Here is a 19,169-nt window from a genome sequence, read left to right as displayed (position 1 = left end):
AACCAACCAAACCATCAAACAAAAAAAGTTTAAAGGTATATATGCAGAGCAGACCATATATTCTGAAAAGTCTCAGAATTGGGAGTAATGAGAGGGAAATCCTCTTTCACATATGGTCCTTAGCATCGGTGTCCCTGAGGGGTGTCAAAGGCTTGTGTGCCTGCTGGTTTATGTGTCAAGTCCTGTTTGGTCGTTCTGGTTTGTGCTTGTTAGATGTGCTGACTTGTCTGCTAGAACAGCCTCTGGTCTTTCTTTAGGGCCATTCTGGACACATCCACCATTCTGCAGGTGTGGGCTGCACTCCGTGTTCCTGGTGGATCACTTTGCATTTTAACCATATTTGCATCTTTATAGAAAGTCAGTGATTTCATTTCCACGCTAGCTGGAGGCTAGAGTTACAAGTTAGAGTTACCTGCTTGATCTAGACTTGGGATGTGCATAGATGTCTACATGTATGTGATAGCTGAATAAAACACATCACTGTGCCTGCTGCAGCAGGCCAGATTTGCTGTTCTCAACTATGTATGAGTGTGTTGTGGATCTGTGCATGCTTCCTCTTAGCATGACAGCTGGGCACTTATGCTGACTTGTGTTCCGTTCCCTGCAAGATACCTTGACCTAGTTTTAATGGAGAGATTTTTACAAGATGTGAGACTGGATAGACTATTCCATGCTGTGCCCTGTGGACATACATGTATGAATCCCTGACCACTTCCATGAACATTTCACTGGGGTGACTGGTGAATGTGTGACAAAATGGAAAAGGTCAAAGGAAAATGCAGAGCAAGAAACAGCTGCTAGAATATGTGCTGGAGTGAAGTCACAAGATAACAACAAATTTTAATAGATTATGTTAAAATACAACTAATATGAATTCAAACAGAATACTTTCTTTCCAGAAACAAAACTAACTTGCATGGATGAGCACTAGTGAATTTAAAAAAAAAAAAAAAAAAAAAAAAAAAGCCTCATGAAAATGATGAAAATGATCCAGTGTGTCTGTTTGGAAGTGCCCTGTGGGGAACATATAACAATTACAGGTCTTTGGAAAAGTTGGTCTTTGGAAGACTGAGGTTTGGAAGCTTGGGTCTCCCTTAACAGGAAAAAAAAAGATGGATATGAGCCTTTGATGGGCAGTGCACAAGGTTAGGTAGCAGTCACAGCATATTCTCTCTTACTTATGTGGGACAGAGAGCCAGATGCATCACTGTTACATAAGCCTGCTGACCTGCATATAGAGCTTTGTGGAGTTTCAGAAAAATAAATCCTGTTCAATTTAGGTTACGTGAAGATAGAAAATCAAGGTATGTTTACAATGGGAAACTCCACAAAACATATATTCCCTAAGGGGCTTGGATTTAAATTGGCAGAGCTCACATACTTGGGACAGAGGATGGGAGAAGAGGCAGTTAATATGGCAAGATGACTCTGCTGACTAATGCTACAGTCTGAGTCTGTACCTTCAGGGAATGGGATCACAAGATGTGTTGTACACCAGCCATAACATCCTATTACTGAAGTGCTGCAGCATGAAAAAAAGTTCATGCCAATTTGCAGAGGTTTTTGATGGATTTGTTTAATTTTATTGTATTCTGATTTGAAATGAAAATTTGTATTTTTCCCCATTCTTAGTGAATAAAATAGAGTATTTTCAGTTGGGAGGGACCTATGATAATCATCTAGTCTGAAGGTAATGCTATCTAGAACTAGAGACAGCAGGCTAAGGGGTCCCCAGCTTGAGGAATTCTGTCTGGATCCTCTGGCTGCCTAGGGTGCCAAGGAGTTGCACATTTCCAGAGCTTCCAGGCTCTTGCTTCTTTTCTTTCTGCCTGGTGAGCTAACAGAGAGCTGGCAGCCTTGGAGTTTATGGGCAGAGATACTCTGCTCTGAGTTTCTTGGCATCCTGCCTAATGAGATCTGTAGAGGAGCCAGCAGCTTAGGAGTTCTGCAATCTCTGAGATAATCCTGGAGCAATAACTTCTTTCTAACTCCCACTCTCTGTCAACTTGTCAGGAATACACTTGAAGAACAGGGAAGAGGGCCTGGCAGAAAATCGGGTGTGATTTCTGCAGTGTCATCAAAGGCCAATGTGGCATTAAAAATGTTTCTGACCACTTTTAGTAACCCCATGCAGAAATCCTAACATGTCAGCACCTGGTCCTGGAGCTCCTGCATCCCTTTGCTGCAGATATTGTGCATACAGAGCTCACTGAGGCAGAAGAGAGGACAAAGAAATATTTACACCACTCCATTATCTTTGTAGTTGGGATGTGGGTCACCTGCAGCTCTTCACACAGCACTAGCCTGCCTGTAGTCAGATGGCCTACAAACCTCAGTTGTCCTGAAGGTATTGGAAGATGTGATTATTCCAGGAAGTCTCTTGACTGACATAGTGGCTAGAATGATAGTGCTGGAAAAGTAGATGAAATACATTTTGGTACCCTGTGTTTTTTCCCTTCTTCCCATGCTTGCTTTAGGATTGACCCTGAGGTCTGTGTCTGAGTAGAGATACTGGTCCAGTGTGCACAGGAGAATTTTCTGGGCACATGGGCCCTAAGCATGTACTCAAAATTCAGTAGATATTGCTAATGTGAGTTACAGCATCTTAAAATTTGCTGCAATTTGTATTTATAATCTACAGCTAGAGAGGGATATTTTAGCAGCTGGGGAGCCCTGGAAGGTGAGCATCCTCTTGCTTTTCCTAGACATGGAGCTGGAGGATGATGGGCCCTGTGGCTCATTTTCATGACTGTGGCCCCTGCAGGGTGAATTAGGACTAATGATGCAATGCAAAATTGTCCAAATGACAGAGAGAATCTGGGCCACTGCATTCATCTTGTCTGATTTCCAAACTTTTCAGTGCTCAGGGGGACAGGATTATAACAAAGTTTGAATTCCTTCTATGTAGGTCATATGCTGCATGCATCACAGGGATAAAGCTGGACCAGGGAAACTTGATTCCTCTGTCAATATCAGTGGGAGTAGCAGATATTTTTTCTTTTGCTGAATAATTTCCAAGGAGTTTGATTGGTGATAAAACCATCTAGGCTTTTACTGTTGGTGGTACATTAAAATACGTTGCAATAACTGCAACTCAACTGCAATGTGTTTGCAGTTATTAAACTCTGCAGTCTTTAGATTTTTGTGGCTGGGCAAGATTCACTGTTGGTCTGGAGGCTTTGGAGGTGCCAAGTGGTGTGTCTGGCTCTGCCACAGGGTGTTCAGACGTACCATCACCCTCCTGATCCTTGAACCACAGCTGTGCATCCTCTATCTCTGTCTGACAGGGCTGTGCAGGTTCATACACAAAGCTGCAGTGGGTTCATCTGGGAACAGAAAGCCTACAATTTGGTCACAGACTTGTAATGATACTGCTTTGCTGAAATGTGAATTCACTTGCCTGTTTTTCTTAGGCTGACAGCAGCAAGGCAGACCTGCTGATCAGTTACTCCTATGACTGTGCATTTTAGGGGAAGATATTTCTTTGTTACTGCTGCAGCTCTGCTGTAGCAATTAAAAAAATGTGTCTAAGGAGGAGGCAATAACTCTGAAAGTGTCTTTGATGACTAAACATTATACTCTAAATATGCAGTGTTGCTGCTGATTTTTCCAGTCTCCTCTGAGTCATAAAATCTTGTCCCATATTGAGTGAGCTATTCTTAATGACCTTGACTTAAAAAAAAAAACACCAAAAAACAAAAAAACCTGTGACTTCCCCTAAGTCAAATAATTTAAATTAATGGTTTTCTGTAGGGTATTTGAAGTTCTTTTCAGATCATTACTATTCCTGAAGGACAATGGCTAGGTCTGCATTTGCAGGCATCACTGGTATCCCCAGGACAAAGCCCCTCTGGCCCAAAGGGTGCTGTGCCTTAGATGAATACAGCCCTTGGTCTTGTATGCAGCTGTTACCATGCAAATGTGAACAGAACTGCCTGGGAGGGTCATCTGGGAAGGAGGTGGCATGTTCCAGAGACTGAGGGGCTCAAACAGCCTCCACTTCTAAGGGCCTTACTTTGTCCTGCTCACAATGTGTGCTCTTCAATCCCAGCTGGTCTTTCATGGCTGTACTTTCAAGGTTCATGGCTACTGCCTATTGCAAATACATCTGTTCCAGTGGTGGTCTGCAGCTGCTCTGTGAGCATATATTACACATTGCCAGCAGAATCTAATCATGATGATTTCTGTGTTAAGGGTGCTTTCCTGAGAAAGGGGAAGGATGTGAAATTAACCAAGTAGAACACACTTCTATTGTTTTTTTGGTTTGTTTTTTTTTCCAGGGGAGGGAAGCTGTGGAACTCTTGTGGGTCAATCTGTCTGTTAATTTGCAGCACTGGAAGGAACACTGCATGTCCCAGTTGTAACTGGATGCATTATAGTACTAAAGTACACAGTGAATTCTATTAGATGTGAAGTACTTGTGGGTTGTTCCTACTCTCTGTTACTGTAGGTAATTTCTTGATAATGCTCACTTCTTTAACTTCAGAAAAACATGCATATGATGGAGGTTTTCTCCATTTTTGACTTGGTAATCCTTCTGGAATTTGCTTTTACATTGTACTGGTTTGCACTATTGTTGTGAGTTGCTTCTCAAAGCAATGTGCCTGATACATACCAGGTACTACTCTGCCATTGTATGTCAGGCAGTTATTGTCTCTATAGTATGATTTACATTATATTACATTATATTTATATTATATTTATATATTTATATATTTATATTATATTTACATAACTCATTTACATTAACCTTTAAATCCATTATGATTGTCTTAATGAGAGAAATGTAAATAACATTAATGTGCATAATTTACCACAAAAAAGCACCTGTGTTTAATAAATGCTGTTAGGTTTTCAGGCTAATAAAGGTTTGGAGCTGTCTAAATGAGGCAATGCCATTACAGGAAAATCAAATCAGCAAAGTAAATAGAATACTGTGGAAGTGCCTTTGAATACAAAGGTGTTTTAATTGTTTCTTATTTTAAATTGGAATAAGGCCACTCTTTAATAAGGACTAGCACTGGGTGAACACTATCTTAAAAAAAAAAAAAAATCCAGCTGGTTTTTCCTATTTTATGTGTGTGTTCCAACAATCTGTGATCAGTCTTCAAGGTTTCCTTTCCTAGTCTGTCATTTTAAATTGCTGAACTGCCTCATATCAGCACGTTTCACCCTAAACCTCTTGGCAAGCTAGCTATCCTTGGCTGCATGTTGGAGATTTTGGGTTAGCAATTGATCTCAGAAGTGTGTATGTATGGTACTGCTCCCTGCCTGCAAAGTTGTGGAATATTTGATGAGCGGGAGGTTAGACATCAGGGAGCTTCTGAAAGCATTTACATCTCAGAGCTGCAGAGGATTTCAGGGATACGGTTCTAGAAGACATTTTTTAAAAGCAAATATACTATATATATATAGATAGGCCATTAACAGAAGAAATTAACTCCCAGAGTGAGGTGCAGCACAACAATGAGTTCAACTGTCCATGCACATTTCTAAGATTCACATTTGCAAGTCCTCTTCACTATAGTTACCCAACCTTAATTAAGACTCCTGAGTTCTTCTCCAAGCAATTGAAAATGAGTGCCTGTGTGTGTGTGACATTTTTATGAGGAGCTCTGTAACATTACATAGCAGCACTGCTTGTATTGTTGTATATTGCCCATATTCTACTGGTAATGAAAATAATGTATTTTCTATAGAGCTGAGAAAGGCAAGGCTCATTTATCATTCATGAATTCATTTTTCCAGAATTACACCATTAGTTTCATAAGAAAGAAACTGACATGAAGCCAGAGAAATTATGTTGAATGAGATCTATATATGTAATCTATTCTGGTATTTAATACCTTTATTAAGCACAAGAATGTAGAAATGCATAATATAATTTTCTAACAGAAGAGAACCTAATTTATTTGTGGTTTTCAGCATTCATAGTTGGTTAGTTGGTTGCTGGGTTTTTTCCCCTTGGAAGCAATTTTGTTCCTCTGAGATATAGGCAAGCTCTGTTGGCCATTGGTTATAATTGGGATCAATATGTCTTCATTGAGAGTTTAATGAGATTCACACCTCTTGAGCTGCAAAGTGAATCCATCAAGTAAAAGTGCATTTTAGAACCAGCAATTTGTGAATGAGAAGACTACACTGAATACCATTTGATTTTTATTTTTTTTTACCAAGCATAGAAATCAAATGTTTTTGCACAGGTCATGCTCTTAGTTACATAGCATTTCTTTACCAAACAGCTGAGGGATCCCATGTGTGTTATGGCAAAATGCAGCTTTGCAACCTTTCCTTTCTTGTAATTACTTTCTTTTTTTCCTAGTTTTTCTATTTGCAAGTAACCAAATTTTTTTCTAAATGAAGATGTTTATATTTAAAACAAAGCACTGTAAAATACATATTAAACAATTTAGGGTAGATAATTTTCTATTAAAGTGTGTGCTTGCCACAGACACATTGATTTTCTGTAATTAATAGAAATGATAAAATGACTGGATGCTCATGATTATATAAATTAGACCAAGTAAAATATCTGTCATTTCATTATAAAATGTTAAAGAGTAGCACAGGCCTTCTTGCCTGGAATTTTCTCTCATTTGTGCTACTTTAGCTCCTGCATAGTGATAGAAAGATAGTGATAGTGGTGCTTCAGTGGTTCTAAAGAAAGGATGATTTGTGACCCTTGCTAAGGGCAGAGGCACAGCAGAGGACTTCTATTTGCAGCAGAAACTCTTTTAAGGTGTTGCATAGGATCTTCTTCAAATATTTTTTCACAAATAGAAAAATATGCATTTCTTTGCTGGATATAAAGAAATTTTATTTATTCCTTGAATTTTGCAATTTTTTCACTTTAAATACCTCCAGTGCTACAAATCAATGGAAATATGGTGTGTCTGGCCCTGCATATCAGGGCTGAGGTACTGAACAGTCACTGTATACTGCTGACTTGAGATCTTCAATGCTGGGTTACACACTGGGGAAATGTCCCCAGTGTGCATTGACTGATATTCTGAAGCCAAACTTGAGCAGTTGGAAATGCATGATGGTCCACCTTCCAAACCCACTTCAGAATCAGGCATAATTAAAATATGTTTTTACAGTGGTATCACCATGTTTCATATCTTCTTTCAGATGACCAAAATAAAATAACATCCTCCTTTTACTATCTCTGTCTTCTAAATGGAAGGAACTATTTAACTTCAAATCCTTTGTGTGCATTCATTAGAGGTGGCCTCAATGGTCTGAAAAGTCTTTTCCAACCTGAATGTGCACAGGCACTCTGAAGATGCCGTAGAGATTTTAGGATTGTGTGTACAGTTCTGCAGGTCTTAGTTTTCTTCCTTCCAGATGTTGTTTATCTTTAAAATCTCTATATTGGCTCATTCCTTTCCAACTTTGGTGCACACTCTGAAATATTTAGCAAAGCTTTTACTGCTGTACTTTAATGGGAGGAAGATGACTTCCATCCACATTGTGCTCTGCAGGGGATGGAGACCATGGACCCTGGCCGTGGGCACAGAGCTCTGCTCTCCAGGGAGCTGAGTGGAGTAGAGGAGTCCAGCAGGAAAGCTGTCTTTAGGAGGTGGTCAGTGTTAGGTTTTTCCCACCAATGAGTTCTCTGAGCTTCCTTAAAAATGGTAGTTTAGATACTTGAGGGAGCAGACCACTTGTCCTGTGAGAAGAGGCCAAGGGTTCATCCTGGGGAAGAGCTGGCTGTGGGGGCACCTCATAACAGCCTTCCTGAAACTGTGAGGAAGCAACTCAGAAGAGTTTTTTCTGGGAGAAACAGAACCACAGAGCAGAGCAGATACAGGCCTTTCACAGTGATGCACTGGGAGAGGGTGGGACACAGTGGGTATAAGATGAAACAAGAGAAGTTCAGGCTGGATATAGAAAAAGCATTTCCCTCATGAAGACACCGCAGCAGTGGGACAGGAAGGCTGTGAATTCTCCATCCCAGGAGTTTTTCAAGATTCAATTAGGTAAACCCTGAGCAAACTGCTCTGACTTTGGAACTGACTCTGCTCTGAGTAGGTTGATCTAAATGACCTTCTGAGGTTCTTTCCCATGGTCTTACAATTTCCTGGTACTTAGTATACGATGAACAAGTACAGATGTAATGGACTGGGAGCAGCTAGAACAAATAAATGCTGGTGGCTCTCAGAGGTGGTAAAAGATTAGAGAACATCAAGTGAGTGCATGAATATGGATCACTGGTCTTTGTTATGCTGGACATTACTTGGTCCTGGCTTAGAGAGCAGTGCACAGTCATCACATTTATATTTCAAGGTTTCCTTTGAGGTTCCAATGTCACAGAGAAATCAGTTTTGTTTAATGACCTTCTACCTTAGCAGTTTTTTGTGTTGGTGACCGAAATTGATTTTGCTTGTGATGTGGAGGAGCACAAGCCCAGCCTCCACATCATTGCTCAGGCATCTGCTTTAGTCCTACCAAAGAATGGGAGGCCAGAAAATTTCTGAGCATCAGAAATACCTATGCTGAAACTCTTAGGTACAGTATTGATAAAGACTCAGCTGCTTTTTAATCTCTGTGATACACGGCTGGAAACACCACCTTTGTGCTTTAGCCCTGGAAATGCTTGGTTGATAGTTTTCTTTTGTAAAGTATCATCATGAAGATATTTCTTATTTTCCACAAGCATTTCACAAGAAAGAATTCTTCCCTGACCAGAGTAATTACAAAACAATTCAGTAGTGGTTTATGTTCCACACTTCTTAGTTAGGTAGATGGTATGAAGAAAAAGAATAAGAGAAGGGTGGAGGATAAATTTGTCAGGGAAATAAAACTGCAAAGAGCACAAGGTTTCATACAGGCTTCAGGTGGACAATGAAAGGAGAGGGTGAATAATTTTCATGAGAAGGAGCAAGGGCAGACAAAGAGGATGAAAAGAATGTGAAAGAGAAAGTGAAGAGTCTGACAAAATGAGACAATAGTTGGCAGCTATTGTTGCAAGAAAAATATAAATTGAAGGAAATATTATGCAAATAATGACTTTTACGTTTGTAAATGCTCTTAGTCTAGCAGTGCATGTTTGACAAATATTCTTTAACCCCAATTTTGGAAAATTAAAGAACTTAGTTTAAATTCAAATTTATGGATAATAAAAGATGTGATCAAAGTTCAAAAAAACGTAAGTTCATTGAATTAATGAAGTTTGAATCAAATTTCCATTATTCTGACCACACCAGTTTTCAGTGATAGTTTTTTTAAGCATAGTTTTCCATGACAACTATCCCTGATATTTTAGGGACATTCTTTCTTTTGAATAAGTCAATAAACTGACAACTGGTAGCAGTGGGTATCTCCTCTGCAATCAGTTGAGGAACAAAACTGGCAAGGTCTCTGTCTTCTAAAATAAAGGTAAATTTTAGGAGGACCTAGAGACTCACCCTCCTGATCCTCCCCAGAGCCTATGCACAGCAATAGGATCACAGAAAAGAGACTTCATCTAATAGTAGAAGAGGAAAGACAGGGATGTATTTCAGACCATCCCAAAATACAAGGCCAGCTCTGCTGGTACGAAGTTGTGCTTTTTTTGTAATATCAATTAGAAATGAAAAAGTACCTGATGTCCTGAAAAATCCTTGGAAGGTGTGGCTAGCAAAGGCGGAAAGTGTTTTCTGTTGGGTTTTGTTTTGATTGCATGTAGGCTACAAAGACATAATCAAAATTAAGATGATCTATGGAGAGTCTAGTAGTGTTCTCTTTGCCTGGAGATAAGAATGAGCTGCAGTGGATTTTCTTAGTTTGCAGTACAGCCTGGACCTTACTAGATAGTGCAAAGAGAAGGAATTCCAAAACCAATTTTGTTTGGATGCACCTACAGAAGAAGCAGAATTAATGTATAATGTCTTAAGAAGGTTGCAGAAAGCTTCTGGTGTTCTGAATGAAAACCAAGTCTGAACATTTACCAGTTTCTGATCCAAGATGGAGAGCTGAACTAGGGAGTATGCAAGGGCTTTAAATGCCTCTCATCACCAGGAATCCTTGATGTCCTCCTGCCCAGCTGACACTCTTCTGTATCAGTGACTGACTCTTGCATATCTCATTGGTTTTGTGTCCTACAATAATCCATCTAGCTGCTTCTCCAAAAATAATGACCTTCCCTTTATTACTTTTCCTCACTCTGCAGGATTTTTTTTCAGTTCTGTTCTTCATGCTTGGAAAAAATCTTTCCATCCCAACGTATAAGCCATAAAGGCTCTCATCTCTCCTAGCTGATAATTTTTTTCTTTTGAGGGGTGTATTGGTGACTGGGATGCATTTTAGTAATGACAGTTAATTACTGTCACCAGCCATTTATTATAATATTAATTGCAATATAATATTTTTAACAAAACTCTGTTATTATAATTTCCTTGTACATTTTCTGTACTCCTATTGTACTAAGATATATGCTTCTCCAATAGATATCTAGTTTTGTCCAGAATTAAGTATGCAGGCAGTGCATCACTGGTGAAGTTTAACAGTAATAATGACAGCCTCACTGCAAATTGTAAAGCCTGGTAAAATGTTTTGCAGGCTTTTAAATTTATTATCTGAGGAAGGACACAAATGGTGAGTATTTGTCTGAGAAGAGTCATAGAAGTGGGACTTGGAAAGTTGGATTTGTGATGGCTGTCATCCCATGAATTGAACTTTATCCATGAGCCTTCTATAGATCACTGCCAAGTGGGTTATGGAATGGTATTGGGAAGATGGCAGGGAATGAATCATCATATTGATGAATGGAAGTTTGTTTTGTGTACAAGAAGGACTAGCAAAAGAGAAAAGCATGGAATGCCCATTTCACCTAAAGCAGTAAATCATGGGAGAGTGTCTCAACATGTTTTGCACAGTTCAGTTTCTACAATGTGCTGTCATTATGCTATGTTTGTATGGAAACTGCTGGGCACACTGCTTCCCAAATGCTTTATTTTGACCTTGGATGAATAACACACAATTCCTTAAATTATGAAAATCCAGATACTTACCTTATGCTTTTGTCTTTTTTTTTCCTTCCTTTTTTTTGTCCTCCTTCCTCTTGTCCAGGGAAGAATGTATCAGTCACACAGAAGAAGCAGTAGAGCTCTGAAGGATGGATGAAATGTGGTTTGGCCTGAAGGTGACTGCAGCTGCTCTGTTATGGGAAAAAGTGAGAAGTTGCCCTAAGTTACCATCTGCACCATTTTAGCCACCTGCTGTAGTGGAAGCTGGCCATGCACGCCAACCCAATGTGTGGTTTGAGACCGAGTTTTGTTTTTCGTTTTGTTTTCTTGGAATCTCAGCATTTACATTTTAAAGCAATTACCAAGTTAAGCACAATCTCCATCTTCATGGGTCTGCTTATATGGGTATGTGATATCTTCAGCCTTGCGTGGCTTTGAGCATTCCTGAAACAGCCTTTGATCTGAGTTGGGATGTTTAGTATATCTGAGGATGTGATACTTGAGGGTACAAACTGTTTAGCAAATGAGATAGAATGGCATTTTTACAAGGGTAAGTTGGAATTGGGAATGATCTTCATGTGTGCTGAGAGGCACTTGGAACATCAAAGTGCTGTGTCCTAATACTCTGAGTTTTTCAACCACATGAATGGGCCACACTGAATTTAACTTTCAGATAAAACACTTGCAGGCACATAGGCTTCTCCTGAAACAGGCACATTTGTGCACTCTGGTTGGTAGCAGCACACATGACACAAACACATTTTGCAGCCATGCTGCACAGTAGAGATTACACACCACAACCCCTGCTACTCACCTCTGAGTACCCTTTGGGAAGGCAGGGAGGTGTGAATGCAGGCACCAGACCTGTACATAAGGAGTCCTGTGGGTGCCTCCTTCCATTCTGTACCTAAAGGCACAGAGCACTCTTGAGCCAGTGGCAAAACTTGTGATGACCTGAATGGAAGCAGCTGCTTCCAAACTCTTACCTTGTGATGCACTTTCAGTTTTGATAACTGTTTTATGACTTGCATTTCCCTTTTTTCTTTTTTTAACATTGAGCTAACCCCTAGGATGCATTGTCTTTAAAATGCGTAGTTGCCCATTAATTACAGATATCCTTTAAAAGGAAGCAGAAGAAGAATAAACCATGGAATCCCAAATCAGATTAATGTAATGTGCATTTCTATTACAATTAGTAACAGGATGACACGTTGTCATGGTAACATGTGAAGCTTAACTACAAGTTCCTAAAATAAAGCAATGACATATGTGTAGGTTTCTACCATTTGCATACTATCCACATGAAAACATACATAATTTCTACAACACTCAGGCAATTAAACCCTACTTCTTTCTTCTGAATTAAATGTTGAACTAAAATATCAGGCCTCTTTCCTAGTATTTATGCAAAATCTCCCACCATAAATTATAAATGTTGATAATGAAGATGTCCATTTTGTAACATCTTAAGCTTTCTGCCTTTTGGTTTTATTTTAGAACAATTAGTGTAAGGAATGTAAAGCACTCTTCATTCTTTGTGGTTTGTACCCCATCAATCTCCTTGAAATTCTACTACCTCCTCATACGAAAATTGGCCAACCAATATTGGAAAAGTCTGCTTGTAAATTACATTAATAGACAAGTGGATGTGTTTCATGTGGCTGAGGATTTGGAATTAAAACCCCAACTTTACCTGAAATCACTGGAAGAAAGCAGTAAACTTCTAATGTGAGATTGCTAGTTAAGACAGAGAGCCTAGATATTATTTTCTTGTTGCCTTACGGTGAAAAGTGTTGTCTACTTATTAAAGAGACTGAGTTTCTTTCACTAAGCAGAAGTTAACTTGTTTAATGTGCTATCTATGGTGGAGTTGCCAGGACATGCTTTACATGTGTTGTAACTTCATGGTAAACCTTCAGAGAATGAAAAATTTGGTGCTTTGTTCTGATTGCTTTATATGCACAATGTTGTTTTGGCCAAATTCTTTAGTAAAAATTAAGATGCTGCTAAGTTCTGTAAGGAAATGCAATCTCCTTCTGTCACCCTAAATAGACAAGATGGACAGTGTTACATGGAAAATATGGTTTCTTTGGCAGTTCACTTATTTATGTATATTTTACTGTATAGAGCATTGGAGGATACTGAAAGTACAGCTTACAGGTTGCTCCTTAGGCGACCTTTAAATCCCAAATTCTGTTCTTCACACCACTATGGTTGGCAAATGCTGCAAGTACAATGATTGACTCTGGCGTGATAATCATGTTATATTCAGAATAATGCAGTTGCTGGGAAATGTGTCACGTACACAGCAGAGTTCCCAGGATAAACCACCTGCTAAAGCATGGCTGATGTTTTGTCCTTGTGGCCTTTTGAAAAGTGGAAACTCTGATTTTTGTGTTTCATAAACCTACCTGTATTTCTCACTTGCAGATGAAGGTTTTTAATATTTGAATTTACTGTGGTTATGGGGTGGAGGGAGGGATATGTGCATGCTGGGTTTTGCCACTAATCCTTTGGAAATCCTTTAGTGCCTTAAGGAGGCAGAGGGGTAACAGGCCCTAGGATTACAGAAAGTTGTTCAAACCTCTTTCCTGCTTATAGAAGAATTCCTTTAAAATATATTGTGCCTTTGGCTCGAAATATATTTGCATTAGAAATCAGTAGCCATGGGATTATGGACAGGAATTTTTGCCACTGTAGAAATGTTAGGAAAGAGAGTATACTATTTCTTGTATAGGATATCATCTAAAAATATAGCTACCAAATTCTATCATTGGGACCCATTCATACTAGGAAAGCTGCAAGTTGCAGTTAAAGGCAGAAAAAAAAAAAAAAAGAAGAAAGTTTAAATATACTGGATTAAATGCTTGTATCATTGAAGTGACTGGCAAATTTCCACAGGCTTTCTTGGGACCAAGATTTCATGCTTGCTTCTACTTGGCTTAAGAAATTCTCCCACCTGGTAGATATGTGGGCATCATGTTCTCTTTAGTGTTGTAGGAGAGGAAAAGAGAGATAACTGGTTTTGGAGTCCTGACTTGATTTGGAGTTGCTGGGATCTGTGGTATAAATCTCTGTTCACTATTGTTTCTCTGTGTAACATAGAATCTTGCTTTGGGAATATGAATATACAAATGTAAATTCCAATGTGAGAGGTTACTGCGCAGTGTGCACTAACCGATGCCAAACAACTACATTTCTCTACTCTCTGAACTGTGGTCTTTTTCAAAAAGAGGGAAAATGTAACTAACATGAAAACCACTCCAGTGCCAAAAAAGCCTGCATGAGGCAATTCATGTATCACTCACTGATGGTCCTAAGCAGCTCTTAGGAAAAGCTGAATAAGCTTTTAACTCATGAGTGAATTTTATCTTCTAGGAATTAAGAACAATTTGTTGATAAAGAGTTAAATTAAAAAGAAAAAAAAAGAAGAAAAAGAAAAAGGTCTGAAAATCAGACTGGTGGTGGTCTTCTGTTTTGCTCCATGTGATGACAAGCAAGTTTTAAATAATTTGTAAATAGTTAAAAGAAAATCATTACGTGGCTCACAGTATGTAAGACAAGGCCCAGCATGGAACAGATTTTTATAGCTTATTTATAAATTACGCTTCTGTCTTTTGTTTGGAATTGGAAAAGGAAACCATGTAAATTAAATAAGGAGTGAAGACTTACTGCACACATTTGTTGACTGAAACAAAAATATTTCCCCACCTCCTGAGGTATTTATGAGTAATCTGGGATGAATAACGTACGGAGATTCTGCCTTTTGAGCTCTAGTGCTGTAGAGCTGTTTAACATTTTTGCACAGCCAACAGTGGAGTGGTAACCAGAAGTCATGAAGAGCAGTTGCTGGGGCCACAGATTTGGATCCATTTGAAGAGGTACCAAAGAATGCACAAAAAGTCTGGGATTTATGGTGTGATACTTACTAAGCAGGTGTAGCAGACTGGGGAGGGAGGGGTGTTTGTAAATAAATGCAAAAAGCTTAAACTCTGATCCATGACCACCCTGTCACTGGGTGTCACATTAGTTTTGGCTGTGTGAGAAGCATCAATAGTTTAAAAGAGGCCACTCATATTTTAACTGTTACATTAAAACCTTCAGCAAAGATTTCCACTCTGAGACATTTTCCATTGTTATCAAATGTACATATGTATTAATATTCAGTGTAACTAGAAGGATACAGAATTGTAATGAAGTCACAAAGTCTACTTGATGATCACAGATTTGTAACTCTCACAATTATGTAAGATACGTTGACATTTTATCTTGTTAACAAGATGTATTTTTCTATGTTAATTACATGTATAATTTGTATAATTTTGTATATTAAATGTATGCATATTTTAAATTAAAAACATTATAATTTTCTTATTTTAACTTTAAAATGGTGACAGAGCTTCTGAATACAGTTTTATATACAGCTGTATCCATGGATAGCAACCCAGGAAGTCTCAGTTTTGAGGAACCTGATCTTTTAACAGGGTAAGGAAATTGTTACACCCGAGCTCTTGCTCCTCTTGGTGAAGGAGCTTCCATTCAGCTTCTGCTGAGTTAGTGGAATTAATATGAGTTGGCAGAATACTATGGGCTGTATCACTGCTCATGAAGTGGGTAACCTGAGCCATCCCTGGCTCATAGCTGTGTTTTGGATTCCTGACAGTTTCTATATGTCAGGAATACAAATCACCAATCCATGGGATGGGGTTTTGTGGGAGGAGGAGGACACTGCTGGCAGGGATACAGCAGTCACACAGAGCACAGAGGGAGACTGACTCAGTGAGTTGGCAACTCCAGTCACTCCTCTGGAAGAAGGAGAACTCTTGTCTCTCACATGCATTCCCTTTGGACTTTTTTGGTCTGGTGATTCTGTTGTAAAATGCACAATAGCAAAAAATATGTGCAAAATGTACATTGCACATTCTCTAAGGCCCTGCACCAGGGAAGTCCTGTTCTAGCTCATGATGTTCACACTGTTGGAAGAAGAGCTCAGCCACAACTGAAGCCAAACAGGTATGTGACACCCTTCTTGTTGGGCTTTTGTCCAGCAAGACAGTGTTGTAGGTTTTGTTGTGTGAAGCAAGTATGTCCCTAGTTTTTCTGCTATCACTCATCTAGTCTATGTGGAATAAAGGTCCTATAGGAAGTGGGTGCACTTTCAGTCAAGTTAAATTCAGTTTTAATCAAGCAATGTCAAAACAGGATGAGATGCACTGTCTGAAAGTGAATATACCAAAGTAATATATTTCTCCAAAGTTGCATACTTGTTTTTAGGCAAACTCACAGGATGCCAGCATATCAGGATGTGATTGGGTCTGCTTCTGTAGCACCTAAAACTGCAATTTTGTCTCTTACTGAACAAAGGAACAGTATCTATCTGGTGACTGAGAACAGTTTTTAATAAACTAAGGGATATGGTATGAAAGATACCCCATAACATTTAAAAGCAAAAACAGACTCTGATACTATTTTATGCTTATTTCTAACTAGAACGTTTAATGCTGTCTTCTAAAGCATTGATCTGACATGTTCTCTGAGTCTTGTGATCTCTTTATGTATCAGAATTAATATGAAATCTCCTGGCTTAATACTTTAAAAACAGCATTATTCTATTTTTTATTAAAAAACCCTGAGTGCTCTGGAAACCTGAACAGTGCAACCTAACTAGATCCCAAGTGTAAACAGAGTCCATCTTTCTTAGCTTTATGGATGATAAATAAAAGATGCTCTTAATTTAGCAGATGTGTGCACTATGCAACATACTGGACCTACTATGGGACCTTCAGAAGTTTTTATTCTGGAAATTCAAATTAATTTTTTGATTGCAAAGAAATAACTCATAAAATGAATATTTTTCCAATAATTGTAAAGACAGGTCACACATCACACTCCATGTACCACCTGCATATTTCACTAACTGACAGGTTTTGATGTCATGTGGAGGAAAAAAATGACCTTTTTTTTTCCCCCAACATGACCAATAAATCTCAATGTTACCATCAGGAACAAAAAAATCAATATTTGCCCATACAAGAGAAGACTTTAAGGAAGCAACAAAGCAATGTCCTACAAGCTGTACTGACTTTTCTTCACTCACACCAGTGAAACCCCCATATGATATTAAAGTGTTAATGTGGAAATACAGTTTATTAAGTGAATGGAATCCTGAACTGTGAAATCCTGGGCAGTATATGCTCAGAAATGTCAGTTGACTAAAATCAGTATGCTGATGACCAAAAAGAAAATAAAGTTTTGCTGTCTTACTAACTCCCCTCATGTGAACAACACCCCTAGTGTTGAATGCACACACAGCATTTAAGACAGCAGGCCCCACTGGATTATAAATGCAGAAAAGTAAGATGTTTTCCTTGGATGTATTTTGGCATTGCTCAGGTATGTCACATCACTGCTTTTTCACATGGTTTGTGTCCAGGGGTAGTTGTTAATGAGAAAGATGTTTATCTGGACTAATTTCTGATTAAATCCCAGGGACCTCTCTTTTTAACCTCCTACTTTTCCTGATTTCCAGTTACTAATTTGCAATTTTTCTCGTACTGGGACCACCAGCACCAAAGACAACAGTGCAGTTTGATTTGGCTTGTATTCAAACAGCGTACATGAGCAGTAAACAGGCCTTTGTGATTGATCCACTGCTTCAAATTTGCTTAGTCACATAATCAATCTCAGACCAGTTTGTTTAAATGCAATATTTCAGAGCAACAGAAAATGTCCCTTATATAACTACTGGGTAGTCAAAGCCTGTGACAATTGCCAGAGATTGGCTGTATGTGCAGGGGAGGAGTGTCCAAGGACTTGTGAATTTGGTGGATGATCTCAGGCACCGAATCTCAGGATGATTGTAAGCCCGGGCTGCAAAATGGACCTTCTGAAGTGGGCTGTGCAGAGAGCTGAGGGGAGCACACTCTCTACTCCTTCTGCCCTTGGTTTTGGGAACTTTGATCCCTCACAGTGAAACGAAGCCCTCCCTGATTTGCCTTTCTGCCGATGCCGAGTCAGGCAGGCACCGTGCCGGCCCGGGAGCCTCCCGGGGTGCTGAAGGGACAGCTCCGGGGGGCGGGCCGCGCTCCGGCCGCTCCGAGGGGGATCAACGGGGACACCCCGGCCCCCCGCCTTCCGCAGGGCTCGGCGGCCCGGCTCGGCGGACGCTCAGGGGCCGTGGGCCGCACACCCAGGCCCGCGGAGCCGGCGCCCCATGCCCGGTGACGGGTCCGGCGGTTCAGGCAGCGCTCGGCGCGATCACTTCCGTGTCAGGGCCGGCGCCCGCTGCCTGTAGACCCCGCCTGTAGCCCCCGCCTGTAGCCCCGGCCTGTAGCCCCCTGCCCCCGCGGCGTGCGAAGGAGTCGCGCCCTGTCCCCGCCGCCGCAGCGGGGAAGCGGCAGCCGGGGCGGCGGGGCGGAGCAGAGCCGCCACCACCCCCGCGGGCACCTGCTGCTGCGGCAGGAGCAGCGCAGCCCCCCTGCCCCGAATGGGGCTGCTTCTGCTTCCTCCCCCACTCCGGCCACCCCTCGCTCCTCTCCCCGCCGCTCCCCCTGCGGCGCAGGCCGACCCCGAGCGACGCTGGCCCGTCCCCCGCCCGTACCGGGGGCTGCCGCGGCCGCGCCCCCCGCCCCGCCCGGGCACCGCCGCAGCCTCTCCCGCGGAGGGGGGCGGGGGCAATGTGAGTGAGCAAAGTGGGAGAAACTCCCTCCGGCTCGCCCGGGGGGGCTGGGGAGGTTCGGAGCTTTTCTCTTTTTTTTTTTCTCTTTTCCTTTTCGCCTCCCTTTTATTCCAGCCCCGAAGCCGCGCAGCAGCGGGTGACCGGCGCCCGCCCGCCCGCAGGGCAGGACCCCGTTGGCACCGGCCGTGTGTGCATGCGGCGGGCTCCCTCCTGCCTCCTCCCCCTGCCTCCCGCCCCCCGGATCATTCTATACCGGGGGAGCTGTGCACTGCGGTCCCTGCTCGGGGAATCGCTGCTGCTCTTCCCATTCGTCAGGGGCTTTCCAATCACCTGCCTCTGCCACCCTCTCCGCTCCGCTCTTTGTACTTTATTTTCACGTGCTCTTTACTAACACAGCTATTTTTAAATCCCGCTTGGATTTATTTCTCTCTCTTTCTTTCTTTCTTTCTCTCTTATTTTTCTTTTTTTCCCTTTTTTTTCCTCTCTTTTTTTTTTTTTTTTTTTTTTTTTTTTTTTTTTTTTTTTAACCGTCGGGGTGAGTG

The 19,169-nt window shown here is 40.8% G+C and overlaps 1 protein-coding gene across 2 annotated transcripts in view; it reads left to right on the top strand.

Moving 5' to 3' along the window:
• Nucleotides 1-15,307, top strand: part of C4H4orf50 (chromosome 4 C4orf50 homolog) — an 84,394-nt gene extending 69,087 nt beyond the window's left edge. For both annotated transcript variants that reach the window (XR_004496953.1, XM_015624171.2), the window contains one exon: nt 11,053-15,307. Coding sequence is in view for 1 of the 2 variants with exons in the window: in XM_015624171.2 (XP_015479657.1) it covers nt 11,053-11,087 (35 nt within the window). In the remaining variant the exon portion in view is untranslated. The remainder of the gene's footprint in view (nt 1-11,052) is intronic.
• The last annotated feature ends 3,862 nt before the right edge of the window (nt 15,308-19,169 follow it).

The sequence above is a fragment of the Parus major genome, chromosome 4 (genome assembly GCF_001522545.3).
Source record: "Parus major isolate Abel chromosome 4, Parus_major1.1, whole genome shotgun sequence".
In the NCBI taxonomy this organism is placed as follows: Eukaryota; Metazoa; Chordata; class Aves; order Passeriformes; family Paridae; genus Parus; species Parus major.
The sequence above is the reverse complement of the archived record's forward strand: the minus strand, read 5'-3'. Positions and strand labels throughout refer to the sequence as shown.